Source organism: Serinus canaria, chromosome Z, assembly GCF_022539315.1.
Source record: "Serinus canaria isolate serCan28SL12 chromosome Z, serCan2020, whole genome shotgun sequence".
NCBI lineage: Eukaryota > Metazoa > Chordata > Aves > Passeriformes > Fringillidae > Serinus > Serinus canaria.
Genome location: NC_066343.1, coordinates 42,949,524 through 42,975,044, shown reverse-complemented (window position 1 = coordinate 42,975,044; position 25,521 = coordinate 42,949,524). Strand labels below are relative to the sequence as shown.

The following is a 25,521-nucleotide window of genomic DNA, read 5'->3' as shown; positions in this document are numbered from 1 at the left end:
GTAAGGAAATAAGCCTTGCCTCAGCCCTTCTCTTCATGACTCCCCTTCTCAGATCTGTCTCACATGCTCATTCCCTCTCCTCTTCCATACTTGTGTAATTTTAGGGTCTCTATTTTAATCATCTGTTTTCATTTACTTAAATTAATTTCTTTTACTGTTTTTTGGGGTTTTTGGTTTTGGTTTTTTTTTTTTTGAGGAGGAATGGGGGTTGAAGGGGGAGATGTGTATAATCTCAAATATTATTTTCTCGCTTTATGCTGTTCCCTTGGGATTCTTTTGAAGGATTTTATTGTATGGTTTTGAACTGTTCTCTATAGTTAGCTGCAGTAGCATATCTGATTTGAAGCAGCAAGTACAAAGTAATGTTGTAGCTTTTAATTTAGATACATCAAAGTTCTCAAGGTCTATCAATCAAATTACATTATCTTTGAGGATTATTGCTCCCTGTAAATCAGAAACCTGCATGGCAGTAGATGAGGCACTAAAGTGAAAAATACTGCCATTTTTTCTGTAGGACTAAGCAAGCTGCTACATCTCCTTGGACCTTAGCATTCCTTATTAGTTATCAATGAGAAATGGGGACTTTTTGACCCTTCGCTTCACAGTGTGTGGAGATCTCTTGGTCATTCAACTAATTTATTTGCATCCTAATTTGTTTTTTTATTATCTTTAGGTTTTTATTTATACATTGGTGCTCTATCGTTGCTTCTGTTGAATGACTTACTCTATCTACATCGGACTTAATTCTTTTAAACTACATGTAGGCTCCTGGATGATGAAGGGGAGGACTTTTTCACCATTCTGTTAGGTTATAAGCACACCAAAGTTTCAAAAGCAGTTGAGTATAGATTCATGTTTCATTGCACAGTGACCTTAAAATCTATGTAAACTTGATGTGTTGTTGGCTTTCTAGCGTATTTTCAACTGCTTTTTTGTGGGGGGAAGCTTTCCTCCCTATTTCTTTTCTCTTTGATTTTCTATTATGAGCCAGAAGCAGTCCTGAAGTAAATGAAATAGAGTAGATAGTTCCTGGGTTAACCTCATTTGTGATCTGAAGAAGGCAATCATCTAGACCTCTTGACCTAAACCAAGGGCATGCATCTCAAAATTATAGATTGCCTAATGAGACAGACTATTTTAGTCTTGTTTTCTGTTTTCAAATCTTAAAAACTTGACTGGAAGCACAAAAATCTGGAAGGAAAAAAGATTCAAAGTTTTTTGCATATAGTGGCCTAGGATTTACGAGCAGGCTGATTTCTGGCTTAGTCCAAATATGAAGCAAACTTTTTCTCAAGAAAACTTTCCCTTAGAAACAGAGTTCCTGAGCATCTAAAACAAACTCATTTGCATTCTCATGACATTCTTACTTGAAAGTCTAAAGGTAGCTGCACTGCTAAAATTATAAACACTGATGTGATTTCTCTGTAGCTTGAGAATAGATATAATATACTAACACTTGTGTCCCTGAGTAAATTTAGTTAAACTAACTCTTTTCCTATATACCCTAAAATGGTAGAATAATTTTTAATGCATAAATAACTTTTTAGTTCCCATATTCTTCAGCATTCCGTATCTTCAACAAATTTGCCATATATTTACAATTACTGTGTTTTTGAGGATGAACAAAAAAATAATTAAGCTATAAATAATTCCTGTGAGGAATACAGCTCATGCTGTATTCCTCCCAAGGAAAAATGGGTGTGTTAAATTTAAAGCAACTCAAAATATTATTGTCTCAGTGTATCCCTGTTAGCCTGTCATATCTTTGTGACAGTAGAGGTGCTGCATTAAAAAATCCATAATTAGATGTGTCCTATGTGCTATACAAAATAAATTGCTTTACCATCTATCACAGCAAGAGCTAGTCCTACATAAGTGGTCCAGAATGGTAAAGAGCATGAAATTTGGCATAATAAATGGTGAGCTTCCTTTAAAACAAAGATCTTCCATTGCTTCTATAAAGGTTATTTTAAAAGATTGGGAAACCATAATGTTATAGAAGAATCAGCGGGGCATTCTTTCTCTGTAACATTTGTGTGAATAAACTTATTTCTGTAATTGTAGGGAATGCATGTAGACTTCAGAGAAGACAAAATGTGATTTTAGAAATCACTTCTATTCATTTGCAGTAGGAGCTGCAGGCTACCGCTTACCTAAAGTGGTTGACATGCTGTAAACATAATAATCATGGGTCTCAGTAGTTTGTGAGAATTCATAATGATCCTGGAAGAAAAGCAACTTTTTCATGAGATGTCTCTGGAATGGCATGATTTGAGGCAGATGACTGTAATAATATACATATAGTTTGTCACGACTGCAAAAAATGAAGTCTCCTAAGATGTGTCTTCCATATAAGGCCCTGAAGATTAAAAAGTGAAGTGTGTTTCTTATGCAGTTAACCAGCAAGAGCCAGATTCTGCACCTGGTACACAGCAACCCTGTTTTTTTATGCAAATTGGAGAATGAGATGCAGCAGAACAGCCCTGCAAAAAGGGACCTGGGGGTCTTGGCTGATGGCAAATTGAACATGGGTCAGCAATGCCCTGGCAGCCAGGAGGGCCAACCCTGTCCTGGGGGGCATCAGGCACAGCATCACAGCTGGGCAAGGGAGGGGATTGTCCTGCTCTGCTCTGGGACAGCCTCACCTCGAGTGCTGGGGGCTGGTTTGGGTCTCACAATATAAGACATGAAACTGTTAGAGAATGTCCAAAGGGTCACAAAGATGGTGAAGGACCTTGAGGGGAAGGTGTGTGAGGAGTGGCTCAGGTCCCTTTTTCTTCTCAGCCTGGAGAAGAGGAGACTGAGGGGAAATCTCTTTGTGGCCTTCTACATCCTCATGAGGGGAGAAGGAAGTACCACTCCCATGGCCAGTGACAGGACTTTGGGAAATGGCATGAAGCTGAGCATTAGAAGGTTTAAATTGGATATAAGGAAAGAGATTCTTCACCCAGAGGTTGGTTGGGCACTGTAACAGTCTCCCCAGCAAAGTGGTCACAGCACCAGCCTGTTTGACTTTAAGAAGCATTTGTACAATGCTCTCAGGCACATGTTCTGATACTTGGAGTGTCCTCCACAGGGACAGCTGTTGGACTAGATGATCCAGATGGGTCCTTTCCAACTCAGAATATTCTATGATTCTTCAATAACAGGTCCTTTGCAACAATTACACTATGTTGAACATGAAGAGATGTGTTTTATGGATTGCTCAGAGCAAAACTACTGAAAGCAACTTTAAGTTTACCCTCCTATTGGCTTGCATTGATCCAAGTGTTATGGCAGCCAAGAAGATGTTCTTGAGATACAATATTATACATAAAACATATCTTTATTTAATTATGTGCAAAAGTCCTGAATTAGTAAAAGTGATATTAAGATCAGTGTATGCTGATATAGAGCAATTTTCCCAGTAGGTCAAACAACAGTGTTAATTATCTGAAGTTACCATAGGAATATATTTCTTTGTACCCAAGACTTGGGCCAACCCAACTGTTCCCCAGACTACTGAAACTGAAGGTTAGTTGTATTGCTTCTGTGTGCCTCACTACCCACTCCTGATTTAAAGGTGATGGATTTCACTCTCATGGTCAATAATGTAATTGTACAAAGATGCAGTATTTGGAAATTTTAGGATCCCTCTCTCATATTTATCCTTTATTTTTCATACAGTCTGGACATTTAAGACTACCAGTACCTTAGTTGCATATTTATGAGTCTTTGTTTATGAGATTTTGAGCTGAAGCCTTTGTTTTGCCTCCTGGCCACTTAGTAGTTAAAGTCTGAAGACACATCTGATTCTATTCAGGGCAAGCAAAGCCAAATTTGTGTATAGAACAAGCTGTATCCCTGAATCTTTCATTTCAGGAGTATGGTTAGAGATTCTTAAAAATATTTTTAATTTTATTTATAGATAGAGAGAGTTTTGGAGAAGTTATGTGCTTGGAGATTCAGATATACTCAAGGCATAGGCCCGTACCCATGACTGTGATAGTCCAGAAATCATGCAAGCTGTGAGCATTTTGTCTGTCTCCATATTATATAAACATGTATATTTCCATGTTATATAAATGCATTTTTCCCACAAAGAGATTTATAACTTGCCTTTGCTCTTTCTGTGAAACACCTAAGAAATTAATAGGAATTACTGTCTGAACATAATTTTTTTTCTCTCTGTAGAAAATAACATTTCTCAAACCAAAAAAAATGTTATATGTTCTCGTTCTTCCTAATCTTCTTGCTCCTCCTGAACATTTTAAATCCCTTGTTCTATGGATATCTCTGCAATTTGGGTGTCCTTTCTTTCTCCTTTTTTTAAAGAAATACAGATTGCTTCTCAGATCTTTGGGTCTCCTTTTGAGTTTACTTCAACTTATAATATGTCCCATTGGTGTATTACAACTAGCTTGAACCTCAATGCTGAAGTCAATAGAATGGTCTTTAAGGAAATAATGATTTAAAGTTCCACATTATGAAATGTCTTTATAGATAGAATTAATGGGTAGGATGAGGACAATGCATTTAAAGCTTCCAGTTTCTAGTTTAATTTCCCCTGTTTGCAAAATAAATTCCTGTATTTTAAATCCTTTTTTATGGTTTTGAGAGTATAAGCAACTTCTGCATACAACAGTTGAAGCTGCAGAGTTGGAGAATGGTGGGTTGATCCTGGCTGGATGCCAGGTACCCACCAAAGCTGCTCTCTGCAACCATGTGGGGAGAGAAATTTTACTGAAGGCTCATGAGTTGAGATAAGGACTGGAACAGGTCAGTCACTGATTGCTATCATGGGCAAAACAGACTTGGAGAAATTAATTGAATTTATTGCCAATAAAAAAATCAGAGGAAGAGAAGTAAAACAAATCTCAAAAAACATCTTCCCCCCTGCCTCCCCCTCCTTCCTCTTCCTCCTCCCTGTGAGCAATAAAGGGAGATGGGGAGCAGAGGTTACAATCAGTTCATCACGCATTGCTCCTGCCGCTGCTCAGGGAGAGGAATCATTCCCCTGTTCCAGTGTGGGATCTGTCCCAGGAGAGACAGTTCTCCATGAACTTCTTCAGCATAAGTATGTCTTGTGAGCTGCAGCTCTTCACAAGCTGCTGCAATGTGGGTTGCTTTGCAAGGGGTGCAGTCCTTCAGGAACAGCCTGCTCCTCCTTTTATTTGAAATCAAGCTCATTCTTTGTCATCACACTTCACATTATCACAGCAAAAAAACAAGGAAATTGGCAGCACTGAGCATGTGTGTTGGAATACTGATCTATATGTGCAGCTCACACCTTGTGTTTAATCTCTCTGAAAAGGAAGCAACATGGGTATTTTCCTTCCTTCCTTCCTTCCTTCCTTCCTTCTTTCCTTCCTCCCTTCCTCCCTTCCTTTTAGTAATGTAGACAAAATCTCCTTTGCGTTATTGGTTTTCCCTGTCAGAATCTCTTTTCCTCATCCCTTTCTCTTCTTCCTGTTATCGTAGTCCTCATACTTAATTCTCTCTCAATATAATTTTTGCCTTCTGCTTGTGTGAATTCAGAAAAATTTTCTTTTTCTTAACTCAAGGCAAGGGAGAACAAGAAAGTCTTTGCTTCCTCTAATGGGTGTTGAAGGATTATTCAAGGCTGCTTCTATCTCCAGTACGGATGTCAGAATCTGTGTGTTGCTGTACAACACCAGATCGGGGTAATTTTTATGGCTTTCATTAAATATGTGGCCAAATAGTAAATTGTTGTGTAGTTTCCCAAAAGCATTTTCCACCAATACCATAGCCAAATTCTCACCTCATGTAAATGAGTATTGCTTCCCTGAAGTCACAATTATGAACAGGACATTTTCAGCCGAGGCAGTCTTTTTACTTACACAGACAGAGTGTCCCTTGCCTTCTGCTATCCTTTCAGCCTCTCCAGCCCAGGGATCCCAGGGGACCACACGTCACATAAGCTTCTGTGAAGTGTATGATTTGTGGGTTTGCTTTAAAGATTTCAGCCATAGCTCAGGACAACATCAGTTCTTCTCTGTGAAAAATCATGACAGCTGCGCCATTTTCGTGTTGAAAGGTTAAACACTGAAAATGTCCATAACTAAACTATCTGCTGAAAGGATGAAACAGTGTTAGGCTTCCAATCAAAGGGGAAAAGTGTAGCCATGATCTATGAAAGTTAGAGTAAACTTTAGCAGAAAATTCTCAAAAAAAAATAGTGGTGCTGCAATTAACCTCAACATTTGGCTGTAAAGTCAAAACCTGTTCTGCTAGTCCGAGAAACTGATGAGAAATGTATTTGGGAAGAGTTGTATACAAACTGACTTCTTGTACATGTAGAAGTGTAAGACCTATTGATTCCTTAAATTTCTCTGAGGAAATCTCTTGATTCCTTAAATTTCTTTTGCTTTCTGCTTTCTACATAAAACTTGAAAAGCTATTCTTCTGTTGGTAAACCAAGACTATTTCTAATTGTATGAGTGTTTTCATTATTACTATTACTATTACTGTTATTTGTGGGGTTTTTTAATAAAGACTATAAAATTATTTCATCCAAATGATAGAATGAAATGATGAATCATATTATAGCTCTAATTGTAGGATCAGATCCAATGATTATAAAACTGGGGATGTTTAAGAAGGCTGTTTACTAAATTTATTATAACAAAAAATTTCTTTAGGACCAAAAACAGCCTTTCATTTCTTCTCACAAAACTGGACTGTTTTCTCCTTTACCTTCTCCTAATTTTACAGGTTATTCATTAAAGAAAGCTGCATTCCAGAAATGCCTATATTAATGTTTACTATTTACAGAGTATTAAATTTCTCTTTAAACATCTACTTCCACATAATACTGAAGGTAGTTTTTTAAAAATTCCGATTTATTAATTCCTAAGAGTTTATTTGCTGTGCTGCACAGTGAATTCAAGTGCAGCTAACAAGCTAACAAGCTTAGTTACGTTTCGCTAACTCTAGTTACCTGTAGCTGGTCAGAAGTCAGACTTGGTGATCTTGGAGGTCTTTTTTTGATTCTGCGTTCAGCCAATGGCTAGGGGGTTGACCTAATTGACCTTTAAAGGTCCCTTACAGCCCAAACTAGTCCATAGTTCTATTCTGTGGTTCTAGATATGCCAATACTTAAAATGGCTCTGTGTGTGTGTGTGTGTGTGTGTGTGTGTGTGTCTAGACTGGGAAAATCCGCCCTACTTTAAATAGGTGACTGTGCTGTATGTCCTGTGTACCATGACTTCACGATAGAGAGTTCCTCCTTCTCTCTTTAGTGTACAAACTGTTGCTGCACACACCCTCTCCTGTTTCCAGTTCAGCCCAAAATACAGAGCTAATCAGGATACCAGTGTTCCATGTTTGGAGTCTGGTGTATGGAAATTTTATTCATTGGCACAGTAAACCTGCATGAGACAGGTAAAAATAAGATTAGGTTGTCACCTCAGCAGGTTTTCAAAGGCTTACAAGCCTGCCTTGGGCCCTGACTGACCATGTGGGATACACTTGGGACATAGCTGCAGGAATTTGCAGCTGGGCCCATGGCTCGTCCTAGTCATTCCTTGGCTTGGGATATGATTTCTTTGCATGCCTTCCTTTCAAGTCAGCTCCAGTTCTGGGGAAAGAGACCACCAGGAGTCTATCCAGCCCCATGTTTTAACCCCTGATCTGCATTTTTTCCACCCTGCAGCATTAATTGGTCCAATATTAGGGACTTTTCTTGTCCTCCTTTAGCACTGGTAACAAGGAGGATTGTGTGCTGGTTTTCGCAAGATCCTTTTTTGTACACCTAGACGTTATCTAACTGTGAAAACTCTGAGACAGTAACTTTCAGTAGGAGATTTTTACCTGTATTTCTGTCTTTCCCTCACACAGGAGGACTGAAAGTGCTGTTATTTTCCTGTTTGATGACAAGGTAGAGAAATGAATGGCCTTTGTTTTATTAATTCTCTACAAACAAGTACCATTTGTGTTTCCACCAGCCTGTATTATTTTAGAGGTGGTTTGCTCCTAACACCTAATAATCTTTTAATAAACTTCTAATAAACTTCTCCTAATAATCTTTTTCTTCTGCCAAGACTATGACAGAAATAGGGTCATAAAAAGGAAATTATTTGTGGAAAAATATGTCAAGGTATTTAGGTAGTGCTGGGATTTCAGTCTTGTGTAGTTCAGCTATTTCTGCTTCCTGTTTGTAACCTTTTTTTTTTAATAGTCCATTGAAACCTAGACATCTTTTGCAGAGATAACTTTTCAGAAAGTACTGAATTCTTGATTTGTTGGTCGTATGCTTTGAACCTGTGTCGGGCTGAATGACTGAATTGCCGTTTGAGTATTTTGCAGGTAGCAAATCATAATTTTCTTCTCTTGTTGATGAATTTCAGTTTTTCTGAGGCAAAAGAGGTAGCTTTTCCCCCACTGTGATATCTTTCCAGCACACAGAAAGAAGTGGGGTGGAGATCCATGATTCATAAGAGTAGTAGCCAAATGCTTAAATTGCTACCATCATGCCAGGTAGGAACAGCTTTGTGGTGGAGAGTGGAAGGGAAATGGGATCATTTTTTGTGTGTGAAAGACTCCTCAGTTGCGCTATTAGAACTCCCCTGCCCTGAGTTACCAGTTTTTTACTTTCTGGGCTAACAGAGGTTAGCACCCCCGCAGGGATACTTTGTTCTAGTCTTTTAGCAGGAACAACAAGTGCTGACCAGTTTATCTACTGCTCACATGTCTTTGACCAGCAGCACTCACAGCAGCTCCCTTAGCTGGTGGCAGAGGGAGGAGCATTGTCATTTGGAGCTTTTACAATAATAAGAAATTAAAAAGAGCAGCTTGGAGACTTCTAAGGGTTCTCTTTCAGTTACCAGGAAATAATCTCTGTTCATGTATTTCTTTAGCACACCTAAAAGCCTGAGCTGTTAGAGTGGTGCAGTGGCTTTATTGCTGTATGAGGATGGCAAGATATCTGCAATGGCAGGGCAGTTTTGAGAGTCCTCAGCAAAACAGATTTGTGGTTCTCACTGAAGACCTTGGCAAGGGGTCCCGTGACTGTGAAGACCCAGGAGAGGTGTTTTGCAGGCATTTGAGATAGTTTCCTCTGTGATCCTAAATGTCTTCTAGGGCTTGCATGCACTCCTCTTACACACTGAGCCGCAGCATGGAGTACCAAATACACTAGCTAAGCTGTTTCAGCAGTAGCCTGGGGACAAGTAGCCTCTCTCAAGTGTTTGAACTGTGGAAGATATCTGTTCCTTGATAACACAGATTATGTGACTGCCAAAGTACCAGAAAATCTTTGCTGGCGCTGGTAGAACAAAGCTCTGCAGCTGCATCTCCATTGATCCAGCCAGCAGAGGACTGACTCCTGCCAACAAAAGAAGCCTGTACAGCCCAAGAGAAGAGAGCTCTAAATAGCAATTTCAAGCATGTCATGAGGTCACCAGAGCTTACAAAGAATCGCAGTCAAATGTAATTTGTCACAAGTGTCAATTAAATGCTTTTACAATTAGTGTTTCATGTTCTAGGAGAAAAGAATAGGTCCAGCAGGCAGAATCTACTCTTGGTTTCTCAAGGACATTGCTACCAAGAAGCTGAGGGAGAACTGCCTTGATGAATTTTGTCTTAGATTGGCCTTTGCAATCACTTTCTGATGTAGTGTTTTAATATTCTTCAAAAACTGACAGATTTTTCCTCTGGAACTGCTAAGATATCCAGACAATAGATGTGATTCTTCTGGAGAAAAGCAAGTATTTCAGTAATGATCTGCCAAAGACTAGCTGGAAAAAAAACAGGGTTAGGGGGTTCTTTTCTCCTTCTTCAAGAAAAATTCAATCTTTTTTTTTTTATCTTGGAAGATTCCTCCTAATTAAATTTGCATGTAATGAGTTAACTTTTCGCTATATCCAAGACTTTAGAGCATCTGTAATCCTTATCTAGAGGTGGCAGCTTTAAAATTAGTTTAATTTCTATTTGTTAAATCAAGGGTAGCTTCAGGGCAAGTGTATATTTATTTTTCCCTGAGAGAAAATTAAGAAATGTTCCTTCTGCTGCTGGGTGTTTGCTGTTTCCTTCTAGAGCTTTGGCTGAACCATTGATTCCCAATATGTTGTGTCTGCTGTGCTGGTTGAGTGAGACTGTATAAGGGTCTTTGTTTAAATATATTAATAGCAGAGCTCTCTGGCTACCTAAGAGTGGTGGGACAGGTACCAAGCAGGATCTATAGATTGGTTGCAATGGATTATTGGTAGATAAGGCAACAAATCTGCAATCTAGTCAGCCATGTTTCATGTGTTGGAAGGTGTATCTCAGCCACTTCAATTCAATGTATTTAACAATTGGGGTACTCATAAGTAACTGAAGTTTGTTTCACACTGCCTGAAGAGTTGCAAGGTATATTTCTCTGAAATACCAAGCAAGTGCACTGATTGCATATGGTTGGTACTGGTCAAGATTGCCTTTGACCGGGTAATGTCATGAGGCTGTGCCAGAAAAATGCTGGGGCTGTAAAATGTCATCTCAAAGGCATCAGTGCACTGAAGGGCAGATACCTCAGCAGCAGAAGCTGCAAGTCCTCATGTCACAGCCACCTACAAAGATCCAGTTTGCTGTACAGGCTCGAGCTTGTTCTCTCCTCAGTAATTTGCAGAGTAGAGCAGCTCTTCATGCTGATTCTGTAAAACAGGATTTTGAACCCAGTTGAAGTGATGGCTCTGATCCAAAACCTTTTTCAACTGAGCAGTGACAATCCACACAAGTCCCACATTGAGCCCCACATTAGTATCTATGTGAAGGGCAACTTTGTTTTTCTCAGATTCTCAGAACTTCTTGCGTTTGAGCTGCAGACATGCCCCTTGAAAAACAGAGAGATTTATTTATAATTGCCTGGATTTGCAAGCTTGCTTTATTACATTATTTCCTGCCTAGGATTTCTTAATACTAAATAGAAATTATTATGAAAACTTCTTACTTCAGGCTATTTCCAGAGTAGCAGGGATGGAGCAGAACCTGTCATTGCTGGTCCAGTTTTATTTCTGGAAAAATCTGCTAAATTGAGCCAGAGTTCAAGTCCACAAGGGGAACACATGCACTTATAATACTCATGCATGCACTCAATGATTAGTTCCAACTCCTGTTGTGGGACTTTTAGCCCGATGCCTTTAAACAACATGCAAGCAGTGGATCTACTAATCTGATAGCCATCTCTTTTCTTACAGCATCCTGTAAAATTATTTTGCAGTGTGCCTCAGAGTCAGGAATATCCTTATTTTTGTTTTGTCAACCCGTAAGCCATCAAGTGGAGTAAGGGGGGCTTGGGGGGAAGACGGGGGGAGAGTCAAACTCAGCATGAAGTCTGGGACTTCAGCCTAAAATATAATATGGAATCTTTACCTCTGAGTAGAACTGTGGTACCTTATGCCAGAAAACAATACAGGCTTGGCCAACTAGGGATTAGCTGTTATTATTCTGGCTTTTTCTTGTTAGACTTTCTACACCAAACCCACAAGGAGAATAAAAAATCAGCTCACTTTAGAGGTGATGAAGAAGGTCTGGGCAGGCAGTTGGTACTCACCTGTGATTTCCTCACTCTGGTACTACATGGCTGACATTTTCCATATACTGAAAGACATCCAGAGCTCTGCAAAATCTGCCTTTGCTTTAAGGGCATTTAACCACAGTAGTAATGAGCTTCATAGAAGCACTTTTAGAAACACATAAGAGCTTCATCCAAAATTTATCAAACTTGTAAGTACATGTTCTTGATTTTAATGGAGTTTGGATTAGATAGTCAGGGTACTTAATGGAGCTGTTTTTTGACATTTTGTGCAGTAACAATACACATTTTGTGCCGTAACAATGTGCAGTTCAAGCCTCTGACCGCACTTCAGCAACTTGAAACTCTAAAGATTCCAGTGTGGAAAGTCTGTGCTTCATTACCCTGCTTTAAGGAGAGGAAGCTTAACATATAATAGAAATAAGTATGAAAACTGCTTACTTCAGAACATTTCCAAGCACAATTTGTTGTAGTAATCAATTTTCCTTTCTAGTGGGGGCTTCCTTCCCAGACCTTTATGGATTGAAAAAGACTTCATCTCCCTAAACCTCCCAGGATATATTGAGATCAGAACTAAAATGCATTGGAAAGGGAAGTTTCTACTCCACAGAAACTTCATTATTTCAACATTAGATCCAGCTTCAGACCAAGACAAGGACTTGACATTTCAAGGCTTCTAGGAGAGTGAAATACTCCCTAGACTTCCAATTCAAAAATGTCATTAAGTTATTTCAAACTGTGTCCCCCAAACCATTACTCTGAGCTGGATATTGGAGGTACAGTATCCATACTGTTTCCTTGCTGATGTAGCAATGCCTTCCACAGTGCTATTTTCATGATGAGGTCCTCAACCACCTCTCATCAGGTGAATATGCCCATAGGTCAGGGTCTTGGCAGACTTTTCTAGTTCTGCAGACCAAGTCAGTCTACTTCTCTTGGTAGCTGGCCTCTCCCAGTGTCTTGCATCTTCAACATCTCTGATTACAGCCATTTTAAAACCTTCCCTCTGTGTTTTGTTCATGCTAAGGGTGGATGCTGGAAGAAACAATTCTGCCTTTCTGTTCCTTGTTAACCCTTTGCAGATTTCTTGGTGAGTGGTGACATATTTCACCCCTTCCATAACCTTTTTCAATGAGTTCTCTACAGCCTTGATGGACAGTGAAAATAATGCTATGGAACTGACATGTTTTCAACTCAGCCAAACTTCTGCTTCTTCCACTCAGAGACAAAAGATATTGCTCTCATGAGCTGTGTAGTTTTTCAGGAGCACTTTAATATTTCCTTGTCTGGTCTTTTGCTGTCACAAAAGTCCAGCCTGCAAAATGTTTTCATGTAAGAGCTACTAAAAACTCATATAAGAGATCTGGAGTACTGTTTTTCATTTTAAAGCTTCAGTGACTCCACTTCAAATACCAGCAACCTTTCTAGTTCATGTAATTGCCTTCAAAGATGGAAGAATTTCCCTAAATAATAGGGGAAGGAAAAGGAAAAGGAAAAGGAAAAGGAAAAGGAAAAGGAAAAGGAAAAGGAAAAGGAAAAGGGTGGCGTTGAAAGGAAAATGAAAAGGAAAAGGAAGAGGGAAAGGAAAAAAATGAATAGTTTGGCATTGAAAGGAAAAGGAAAAGGAAAAGAAAAAAGCATAAACTTGGGAATATTTTTTATTTCAGGCATTGGTTAATTACTCATCAATTTTTTTTAATGAAAATTTCATACATATTCCCAGAGCTCTGCATATCTATCTAGACACATAATCTAACACAGTAAAGAAAAAATTTCTGCAGAGACCTTGGGAACAAATAGGAAATTCATTTAATTTCATCAAAACTTTTAATTGCATAAAATTATCTGAGACACTGCCAAATACAGTAAGGTTAATGTACATTTTGTACATACCACAGAAATGTTAGTAATCACAAAGGTCTCCATACTTACACTTTGCTCATACTTCCATTTGAAATGCAGCATTTCAACAGAAGAAATATTTTTATGCTGTACACTGGCAATGGCTATCCAACTCAAAAAAAGACAAATATACCATAATATAACTTCCTTTCACACCTGAGATTTTCCTGGTGGTTTCCTCCACAAGTTGTGACCTAGCTCCAAATTTCTCCATTTATAAATTAACTTTAATCAGGGTATAGCCCATGGCAACATGTGAGTTGGTGATTCATAAAGTTAAAAATGCTTTCAAGTAGTAAATGCTCAGGTTTTTTTAACTGGTTACCTCATACCTGGATTTAAGATCCAGCCAATTTCCTATCCAAACAGTTCACGTATTCATTTCAAAATAGGCAAAGGCATAAAGATATGTGTACCACTCTAAACTGAACTTTTCAGCAGAAATGAAAGGGAATTCTGACCTTTCTTCTGTTATCTGGGCTCCCCAGCAGGACCCTTCTCATTGTGGGTGCTAGTGATCTCTAATGCACTTGAAGGAAAGTCTGATTTGAAGGCATTGATATACAGTTTTCAGATCATACAAATGATCCTTTTTACCATCTTTTTTAAACAGTGACATTCATGGAAGATAAAGCATACCAGTCTGTGTATATCAAAGGTGGTTCAGCTCCTGTAGGAATATTCTTATTCAGAAAAAAAATAGACAGAAATCTTACACAGTACTGTGGATACAATTAGTATATCTGTAATTGGAAGTGTTATATGGAGCAATCACAGTCAAGATGTGCTTATCTTTGCCTCAGTTTTCTAACCATTACTTGCTGTGATGTTTTTAATTTGTTAAAATGTCTCTTGCAGTCTTGATATGGCTAGATTTGGAAGGAAATGTATAATTTTTGTGACTGTTGCTTCTTTAGGCTTCACTAATTCCTTAGAGGGTTCATAATATAGTGTGTAAGCATAGGAGGTTTCACCCAGTTCTGACCTGGAAGAAGTAGGTAAAGCCAAACAAATTCGATGATAGCTTTCATCAAGCTTGAATCTATAATGATTTAAATTGAATTAATTATATTGTCAATATGATAGATAATCAAGGAAACAGCTATTCTGCAGCTAGTAAAATAATGATGTTAGAAATGGAAATTGAATTGCTAAAGAAAATACTGGTTATTAAAGCCTGTATTTTCATAGACAAACCCAGAAGTATATCTCACCCCAGCAGAGTTGTGTAATTCTGCACACTCAAATTTGTACAAATAAGAAATATTAGCCTATGAATGTTTTAGTGGGCAAGTTACACATACAGCTTTAATGAGTCTTAATGATAAGTGCCCTGTTTGCTCTCATCATTTTCTAGGACCCAGTTCTCAGATTTAACTAAAACTCAGAAATGCGGGGAAAATTAAAGCTGAAAAAAACACTTTATTTAAAATTCTCTGTGTTTATATATACATTCTCTGTTTGGCTAAGAGCCTTAGCACAACCTCATTAGAAGTTATAGACAAATATTTGTTCATCACTTACTCTGCATGCCAGAATGCTAGAAGGCCTTTAATTTTCTAGTACTTACAAAGGTGATTATAACATTGCAAGGACTTTCTTGGATTTCTATTATTTATGTAAAAATTTCTTGGATTTCTATTATTTATGTAAAAAATTAGTAACTCGGATGCAGAACTTAAAGTTCAAACAAAAGGCCACAGTTTAACACTGTGTTAAACAAATAGTCCATTCATTAATTTTAAATGTACTTAATTATAAATTACTATTTGATTCTTCTCGGAATAACAAGGTTTTTTCAAACTGAGAAGCCTAGTTTCAAGAGTTGAATCTATTCAACTCTTAAAATTTTTGACCAGACAATTTGCATGTAGGAATAAAGCCAATTTCAGAGCAGGTAATTACATTCATGCAATGACTCTCAATTCTTCTGTTGCAACCATTCCGGCCTTCTTTATCAGATCTTTTGCAATGTCTGAACACAGGCATTGACAGTGTGGAATGGGATTACTGTCAAACATAATTAAAACCACATGGCTTTCCCAGCTGCATAGCAGGTAAAATTTCAGAGTCATGTTGATATTGATCCATGCTGCTCTTCACTTTTATCTGTCAGTCTGCTTCCTATCTGTCTTTTTATCTGTTTCAGGCATTTTTCTTTGTGAAACTCTAAGTGAAATTTCTGATAGGACTCTGACCAAGAAATATTCACAATACCCTAAAATAACAACCTCCAACAACATCCTTTCTTCCTCTGGACTGCAAGAGCCATTGAGTACTAACCTGTTCCCTATCTCTCGCCTAACTTCAGTGCACACTGCCAGCCAGATTTGCTCAGCCTCTTTCACTGCTAGGGTACTTTATGGCCCTCTAGAGATGCTAAGAGAGAAATTTAGAGTAATTAGTTGCAGAGATGGATTGAGCAGTCAGTTGGTAAGTGCTCACGTTGAACTGCACGTCTTTCTTTCTTGCCAGATTGTTGGCTGTGACCACCAGCTGGGAAGTGCTGTCAAGGAAGATAACTGTGGGGTCTGCAATGGAGATGGGTCCACCTGCCGGCTGGTTCGAGGCCACTATAAGTCCCAGCTCTCTGCAAGCAAACGTAAGCTGTTCCTTCTGGTAGGGTGCCACCTTCCCCTTTTAGCAAGTTTTCATTTTTTGCAGGCTAGATTTCACCCCACTCTTTCTCAAGTACCTGAATAATGGTGCTCAGTCTAGTTGTCCCCACAGGTGCTTGCCTCTTGGGTTAAAGCAGCCTTACTCGTACTGTTGGTCGGGTTGTGGGGGTGGACAGAGGCTTGTGGAAAGGTGTCAGCAGCATAATCCCATCTCAGCTAGCTAGCTGCTTGTGAAGAGCAGGAGAGCAGGAGGAGGTGGCCCTTCCAGCACGTCTCTGCCTGTATGAGCTGGCTGTGCACAGGACAGTGCACACTGCTCTGACAGAATGGTTTATGCTGCCCTACAGCTCAGGGGAACCCGGAGGGGCTGGTGCTGCCAGCCTGGCAGAGTGCTGTCTCCAAGGCCTCCTAGCACCACGTGTGCCTGCATGCTCAGCATGGTCACGCAGTTCTCCAGGGAACTGAGGAGCTGGAGTTGTCAGAAAGTGCCGGCACAGGCATGAGAGAGGCGCCTGCAGAAAAACATGGCCTTTCCTGCATGCTGACCCAGCTTTAACTGAGAATGGTAAAGTAGCATTAGTGTGCCCCAGTGAACCCCAGACAGATTTTTTCAGTCTGTTTATATCACCACAGATGGAGCTCTAAAACTTTTGTGATGGAAATAGGCTGTGTCTTGTCAGTTTGAAGGAAGGATTAAAAAGTAGGTGTATTTTCATGCCTCTGTGGACACACCTAAGGAATCACATGTGCTAGCCTGAAGACCTGCCCCCAGCCTTAGAATCATACCAGCTCTACCATTCTGGAGCAGCTGTGCAGTTGCTGAATAGCACATGACTCTAAAGATTCAAATAGCCGTGCGATATTTGTTGAAGAGAGTGTGTGTATATTTGTGGGTTCTGTAACAGGGAAAGCTGCTTTTTAAAAAGCTTCTTTGCATTGGTATGGAGCAAAGCACACAAAGTAGCTGATAACACAGTGCAGTGGCTCTGTGTTTGCTGAGAAGGAGAGGGAGAAGGAAGGGAAGGGAAGGGAAGGGAAGGGAAGGGAAGGGAAGGGAAGGGAAGGGAAGGGAAGGGAAGGGAAGGGAAGGGAAGGGAAGGGAAGGGAAGGGAAGGGAAGGGAAGGGAAGGGAAGGGAAGGGAAGGGAAGGGAAGGGAAGGGAAGGGAAGGGAAGGGAAGGGAAGGGAAGGGAAGGGAAAGGGAAGGAAGGGAAGGGAAGGGAAGGGAAGGAAGGGAAGGGAAGGGAAGGGAAGGGAAGGGAAGGAAGGGAAGGGAAGGGAAGGAAGGGAAGGGAAGGGAAGGGAAGGGAAGGGAAGGGAAGGGCAAGGGAAGGGAAGGGAAGGGAAGGGAAGGGAAGGGAAGGGAAGGGAAGGGAAGGGAAGGGAAGGGAAGGGAAGGAGGGAAGGGAAGGGAAGGGAAGGGAAGGGAACGGGAAGGGAAGGGAAGGGAAGGGAAGGGAAGGGAAGGGAAAGGGAAGGGAAGGGAAGGGAAGGGAAGGGAAACTTTTTTTAGGAAGGAAAGAAAGGAATAATCCTCATAAGAGGACGCTGAAGCAGAATAGTAAATTAGAGGACAAAGGAAATAATTCACAAAGATTTAGGAGTGGGTTTTCACCTCATTGCTTAGCTTTTTGCAATGGGCAGGAACAGATTTGAAAATCTCCAGGCTATTTGAGATGTAGTAGTGTTTGTGAATTTTTTTTTGGCAAATGTCTTTTCCTGTAGGAGCAAATAATTCTTTTTTAGTTGTTTTGTGGTACAAAGGTGCTCATCTCTTCTCTACTGAGGATAAAGTCACTAATATATTATGCACAGGACTAAAATGTTCGTAAAACACAGTACCTATTCCCAATGGTTTCCTATTAAATGTAAAGAATGTTATATAGGTAATATATTGAGTAGATGGCAGAGTGCACAATCTTAGACTGACAAATGTGAATAAAAGTTAGAGAATGGATTTCTCAGACTTATTTGCCTGTAAAGAATTGTTATGCAGAGCTAGAAAAATTGTAGATTTTGTGTGCAGTCTGTGTAATGTGGCATTATTTCCTTCCCTGGTGTAAACATACATGTTTTTATGCAACACTGTGAAATTTGAATCTATGAATAGTAAGTCTTCTTTTTAATTGGGTTTTTAGAAACCTTAAAAACACAGTTATGAATCCCCTTCACATGTGTGAAATAATATGATTTTTTTTGACTTCGAAATGATTTATGTAAATGTTGTGGAAATTTGAGATTTTAAATGTTGAAATTCTTTCAAAAATCTATTGTGTTCATTTTCTGCATTTATCTTCCCCAGCTCTGGTGGCACTTCATCCGTGTCAGGATCTTGCTTATTTGTCACTATAAACATAAATACACAGACAAATCTGCAAATGGGGCCTTATTCATTTTTTATTCAGTCCTTTAGAAGACTGGATTCACTAGTTGATAATTAAATTTCAAGTTATCTTTATAAAGTAATCCTGGTTTTCTAGGATTATGTCTGTTTTATTTGCTGTCTAAACAAGGGTTTGGAAGACAGGCTAACATGCAGCATTAGAAAAATCAGAGGGGAAATGTACATCAGTGACTAGATATCATCAGTGACTAGATATTCGGCCTCGCTTGGGAGTTTTGTTTCTCTAAGAATAGTATTCAATCTTGAGGACTGTTCTAGGGGTTGGACAGTTGACCTTCACTCCAGAGCTGTCCCAATAGTTTCTGAAGCTGTTTATATCTCAAAACCATTCCAAGCACAGTCTTGAGCTCAGAATACTAAAGTAACTTCCTCTTGGTGCTCACATCTGGTTCCCTTTTCCCTGATGTTTAAATCATGTAAAGGCATAAGAGAAAGAAATTCATAGAGCTTTTAAACACTTAGCATTTCCTACAGAAACAGCTTCTCCACTATTTACAGGGCTAGTACACAAGTTCCAGTTGCTTCAGAGCAGAAACATAGGGCAGGATGTAGTGTGCTGCCTAATTCTAGCCTACATTTTTAAGAAGAAGAAAGCACCTATATCTATACTTTTGTAAGGCTAATAATTAAGAAGCTACAAAAACACTAGTTCATTTCAGAAATATTCTTTTTTCTTAAGTGGCTTGAGTGGTTCTTTAGAAGTCTGCAGAAAATACATCTTTCTCTTTTTATTTGGTATCTTCTTTAAGGAACTCTGTATGTCCTTCCAATGAAGATGAGATGCATTTAAGCAGGCTTCTTTTTATTCACAAAGAAGCCAGAGAGTTAGTCCCATAAGTTGTGAATGCATTCTGCTGATCACCTAGTGCAAAGCTGGTATTTCTCTAAAACAGGATTAACACCTACTAGTACAGTAGAGTAGTTTAAAAGTGAATTGTAGAAACTAAAATGCTGTCTAAATATATTTACTCTTGTTATGACTGTCAAAAATATATGTGGTTCCAGATTTCTACTAAATATCAGTAGTAACTGAGAGATAGAAAAAACTCCATTTTTCATCATGAGAACTGACAAACCATTTGTCTAAAATCCAAATTAAAAATCCAAAACTAGAAGAAACTTCTCTCTCATGGGAATCTGATGTATGTACATGACATTTAACTATTGCCTAAAAACCTTGCCCTTTCTTCTCAGCCCTGAGCCACTGTCCTCTCAGTTATCTAGGACCTTCCTTTCCTTCCCTGTGCACAGTCTCCAGAGAAAATCAACCACCTGTTAAAGCATTTTGTGTCTTTTCCACACAGCTGCTCAACAATCTGTCTCTCTGCTTATTGTTGGGGAGCGCTGTGACTAAATGTTAGCCTGCTTAGTTTCATGTCTCTTCACAGGAAATGTCTCCTCCTTATCACTGTTAACCTCAGGAAATTATCCTTCAATCCCCACTGCTTCTGCTTTGTGAAAGCAGGAAGAACTGTGATAAGCATAAATCCCACTGAGCTTTGCATTTCACATAAAGCGTGCTAGGATTTCAAATGGAGAGCACAAGATCAGGTGAAATATAGTCCTTGCAATAACCTGGGGCAAAAGATGCAAATAAGCTGAAAATATAAGGTCACAAGGGCTTTAAACTGTCCAGGTTTTCTGTGACATGTCAGTGAGTTGTAACTCTGCAACACAGAGTGTTCATCTGGGACAGTCAGATATAATAATAGCACAGGACTGTCTTTATATAAAGCTTGCATAAAGGCCATTAATATTAGGGATTTTTTTTTTTAATTGAAGTTACTGTTTTTCCAAACTTAGTCCAAATAACCCTGTATATATACAGCAAAAGGATGTGTCATACACACGTATTTTGTTCCCCAAAATGGATAAAATAATTTCTTATACTGAGTATCTTCAATCTGAATGGTACCAATAAAGCAGTATTAGAATATAAGTATTTAATTATTTTTTAGAATTTGAATATTTTTTATTTCCTAATAGAAAATTTGAATTATGTATTGATATGAAATACAATCCTAGCTTTACTAATCAGTGAGGTATCAGAGATGTGAATGAGCAAAATGCGTGTTGAGTTTAAGTCCAGTTACAAAAGACTTAGACACTGAAATTTTGGATAGTTTGAGAAAACAAAGCAAATCAGAACTTGAAAATGGGACATTGTTCAGAAGCACCTGAAAATTTGAACAGTCTTTATGTCCACACAACTTTTGTGGCACTTAGAGAGACTGCTTACATTTCCACCTCACATCTGGGGTAGTAAGAGGCAACAAAACTATGAGTATTTCATCCCATAAGGCTTTGAAATATAAGAGTGTCAAGAATTTCTATGCTGCATTAAAGAATTTAAAATTTAAAAGGACTCTAGTTCACCGTTTTTGAGATATTAGGGGTTTGTATGAATGAATGTATTGGATGATGAATGTATTGCTTAAAAGTTCCTGTTTCTGGTAGTGTTTCCTCTCTCTGTTGGCTCTCTAGCTTTGATATAAAATGATAACATCAACAACTGTTTCACTAGTAAGTGACAATCCTGATTTAACTGGGTTCTAAGAGTTTTCCCGGTTTGGTCTGCGCAGAGGTGTAAGACCCCAACTCATATATTTGAATGAAAGAGGAAATGCTTTTGTTGTCCGAGTTGGCCTCACCTGACAAAGCAAAACACTGCTTAGAGAGCAGAGCTGTAGCTCCTGCTAGAAGGCATTTCATAACACAGATGTGAGCAGTTCTAATGAAGAAATAGTGAAAGAGACTTTTTCCTCTCATGCCTACCACCTTCTCACTCCCCAGAAAAATCCTTTTTGGCATGCATACCTTTTCTTTCCCAACTTCCAGTTACATGGGAAGAAGGCAGAAAGGATAGAGAAAGGTGAATGAAATGTGCTAGTTAGTCCAGGTCGGCATTCTCTGGGCAGACCACTTCATAACCAAAGTATAACATTTTATGACATCTTTCTGTGTCTTTGTGTCTCCCTTTGGGACATTACTGAGGTTACTGCCTTTTTAGAAATGCTGACCTAACCTGCATGTGACCTATATGTTAATTCATACCTCAGATTAAATGCAGTTGGCAAAGCTCCCAAGGGATTCATAGGTGCAAAATCCTTCTTTAATGCCTATTTACATGACAGTCTAATGGGCTTCTGCTTTTCCAGGGGCTTTCTGCTAGCAGTGTAGAAAGGGAAGCAGAATTATAGCCCTTATGGTCATTAAAATAAGAGGTGTGAAAGGGATACCTGAGAGCAGTAGGAGAGCATCATATAGCATGGACAGGATCATGGAGAAGCTGTGGGATTTTAGTGGGAAAATGTCAAGTGAGAAATGGGAAAGCTATTCTAGTTAAATATCAAATAAGCTGATGCTTCTCTACCTCACCACAAACACTGATTCAAAGTACTTCAGAGTTTTAAGTGGAGTTGTGATGAAATGGAAACTTTTTGGTTACTCATGAAAAGCCATAAATAGTTGAGAAGGAGTTGGGGATAAATAAAATCAACAGGTTTGGATTCTTCTAAGCAGAAGGTTGTTACTACATTTAATAAGTTCCTTTTTCAGATTTTTAGTGATAAGTCTTGGCGTTTTTAATTGGTCCTAAGGTTTTTCTTTTGACTGCCTTGTAAACACCTATTTCAATGCTTATTTTAAAACAGATGGGAATTTCCTTGCTTATTTTCTCTGTGTGTTTTTGCATTCCACAGTGGATGATACAGTGGTTGCTATTCCCTATGGAAGTAGACAAATTCGCCTCGTGCTGAAAGGACCTGATCATTTATGTAAGTAGAAGAAGTTGGTGTACCCTTGTTTAAGAGAGCCTTGGTAACTTGCAGTGCTCTGTTTACACTGTGGTGTCTGGTTTGCCTCTCTCAGATCACTGATTTCAGTGAGTCCTGCTCTCAGAAGTTTTCCTCAGACCCAGTTATCTCAGTGGTACACTCTTTTCAAAGCAGACCTTGGCCAACAGTGCAGAGTTCTTTGGCCCTCCATAATTTTTCAGTCATTTCTGTTTGCTTATCCTTTGGCTGGCTCACTCGGTGTCAAGTGCTTTTGTTTAAAATTAATAAAGTACATACCACTGAGTGAAGAAATATTGAGAACAGTAAAGAATAAGCTTCCCTGCAGCTCAGCTCAGCCACCAAGCTGCTCATGACTTCAACACATTTCTGTTATGATCTTTCTCTCTCCCCTAGATACTCACACGCAAAATCACACTCTAAAGATCTGAAACCACATACAAAAATGAAACCTTGTTCTTTAGTAGTAATACTGTTCCAAGGAGTTAAGACCACTGAGATCTGCTAGCCCATCATTTAGCTCTAATACTTTCCTGTGTATACCAGCAGCTCTATATCCCTCTTTTCTGGGAGGAGTCTCAGGATTTGAGAATATTCTGCTAGAGCTAAAGGCAAATCTATTTATTTCATGAATAGAAGCTCCTGGCACCCTCTCTCTCATCTTCCAGTGCAATAGCTGCTCACAAGCTGCTTCCTTTCTTATCAGCAGGAAATTAATATTAGAGTATTAGTAAATATGATTTACTGTCAGAATAAAACCCCAAACTGAACTGCTTGACCTCTCAGTAGCACAAATTATTGTAAGTCAGTCTTTTCCTTTTCCAAAAGGCTTTAGGAATTTTCTGCAGTACAGATCATTTATGTCTTCTGTGTTTGTCAGTGTAGGTACAAGCATGAGTGTCAGCAAAGACATGAAACACCAAATCATTTCACTGCCTTTTTATTTTCTTTCACCCAAAAATTTTATACAGGGTGTCAACATAAGGGATGGCTTATGAGACCTGTACTATGGCTCCCTTCTTGTGTTGAGAAAGCACTGGGTTCTTCAGATTTAAAGCTGTGGATAAAGACCAGCAAATTACAGGTCATAAACCAAGAAAAAAAAATATTATACTTTAGTTAAAGTTCAAATGCTACCTCTACCTCAGCTTTAAGTGGCCCTTTGGGTATTATTGAGCTGCTCCAGTATGTCTGATATTATTTTGCCAGTACATGACATGCACTCTTCCTTTCTCTCTTGTCTTCTTTTCTAATATAGATAATCTCTTCCAAGGTAGAAAATTTTGTACTTTAGTTATCGTTTCAGTGAAATTGAGCTATAAGACAGCTCAGAGAGAAATGAGATTTTAGCTGGAGAGATGGATCTAAAGCTTCTCTCAGGCCATATCGTATTTCATTACAAAAAGATTTGAATCAGCAAGGTCTGCCTCAGTCACTGGTTGAGATTTAGATTAACTGCACTGTGTAAACATGAATAAGTCCAAATATATCTCTTTCTTGTTTCAGATGTCTCCATGAATCTTTCTGTTCACCCATCAAAGGATTTTATATATGTATGAGCTACAGTCAGTTTCAGGGGGAGGGAGTATTTTTCCCTGTGAACCTCAGTTGTGGGAGAAGTCAACAGGAGGCTGATTATATATACACAAGTCTTAAAACCATCTTTATTCCTTATGCATGCAGCCTTGCCAAAAACAAATAGATGGCCAAGTGCATCACAAAGGAGTAGACTGGTCTCACTGAAAACCAAGGAATTCATCATTACAGTGAAAATTCTTAGTGTACTGCCTTGGCAACTTCCTTCATTAATTAGTTCCCTTAATCCAAAATGAAAAGCAGTGTCATTACTGCAAATACATTTTTGTTCCCTAATTAGCAACTCAGTATATGCAAATAAAAACTTTATTTCTTTAATTGTCTTTGAAAATATATGTCCATTATAGATTAATAGCATGCATTAGCTGCCTCACTGTGTTAGAGTTTTTCTGCCTATATTCATAAATATATGTGAAAGGTTTTCAGCTTTGCAATCTTTCATGATGAAAGGCCCTGTTGTTTTTAAATAACTACCAGAAACAGTTTACTGGTGAACGTGCTGTAAAGCATAATCTGGAGTTGGTAGGGGAGACTAGCTGAATGATGAAACAGACCTAGTTTCTGACTGTTGACTTCTTTTTAAGGAATTATCATTACTTTAATATGACAATGAGAAGTAGCTGCTACAAACCAGTAACTGAGTCAATGCCCTTTTGGGGAACTGTGAATACAGAGAGAGACAGATGGAGAACTCAGGGGGGGTTCAGCACCCACGTTCCCCTTCTACTCCTCTGGGATGGGTCAGACTGCTTCTGGAGAGGAAATGGGATTGCTGTCATACTGATCTTTCTTTCCTGGATATCCTGCTTTCAGTTAACTGCCTGCCACAACAACATGTGGTTAGTGACCCACCTTTGAACTGCAAGAGGGTACAGCAGCTTAGCAGTGCTCATGGGCCAAGGTCTGAGTCACGCTCCGCATAGGAGCGTGACTTACTGAGGGTGAGTTAAACCATGGCAAATATGCCTAACAAGGAATGGATTAGTATGTCTGGAAGAGAATAAAAACATGACCTGTGGGTGAGGAGGGGAATCTGAGCTAAAAATCCAAGGGTTGAAAAAAGACAAAAAGCAGATGGAAGAGAAAAAAGAAAAGGAAAGTGTGCAAATGTGAATAACTTTGGGAATAGAGTTGCAATATTACTAATTTTTGCTGCTGGTTTTTGGTTTTTTTCTGCTCTCACTTCAAATGGCAATGCTCTGGTTTCCTGACAATTTTTTTCTGTTTGGCAGATTTAGAAACTAAGACTCTCCAAGGTGTGAAGAGTGAAAACAGCCTCAGTACCACTGGCTCCTTCCTTGTAGAAAATTCTAGCATTGATTTCCAGAAGCTTCCTGACAAGGAGATCTTAAGAATATCTGGGCCTCTCACTGCAGACTTTACTATCAAGGTGAGGGTCATTGGTTGTTGGCATCTTAGAACTATAAAGTAAGACAAGATGTGCTAGGAACATGCAAGAGATTTTTCTAGATCTTAATTTTCCAGTAGATGTTTATCACAAAGCTTAATCCAGGCTATATCTCTTGAATTCTACATGTAATTCTTTATGGTTGCATGTCTGATGAAAGCCTCACTGGAAACTCCTTGGGAGAGAGAGACCGCATTTATGTCAAGAAAGGCATAGCCAATATATGCCCCAAAAAGAAAAGATAAACTCATTTCAAAAAAAGATAGATTACTTTCTATATTGCCTACT

General features: G+C 39.0%; 1 protein-coding gene across 2 annotated transcripts in view; it reads left to right on the top strand.

Moving 5' to 3' along the window:
• Window positions 1-25,521, top strand: part of ADAMTSL1 (ADAMTS like 1) — a 392,370-nt gene that overhangs the window by 252,791 nt on the left and 114,058 nt on the right. For both annotated transcript variants that reach the window (XM_050987189.1, XM_018918349.3), the window contains 3 exons: window positions 15,890-16,016; window positions 22,137-22,211; window positions 25,058-25,215. In XM_050987189.1, the coding sequence (XP_050843146.1) occupies window positions 15,890-16,016; window positions 22,137-22,211; window positions 25,058-25,215 (360 nt within the window). The remainder of the gene's footprint in view (window positions 1-15,889; window positions 16,017-22,136; window positions 22,212-25,057; window positions 25,216-25,521) is intronic.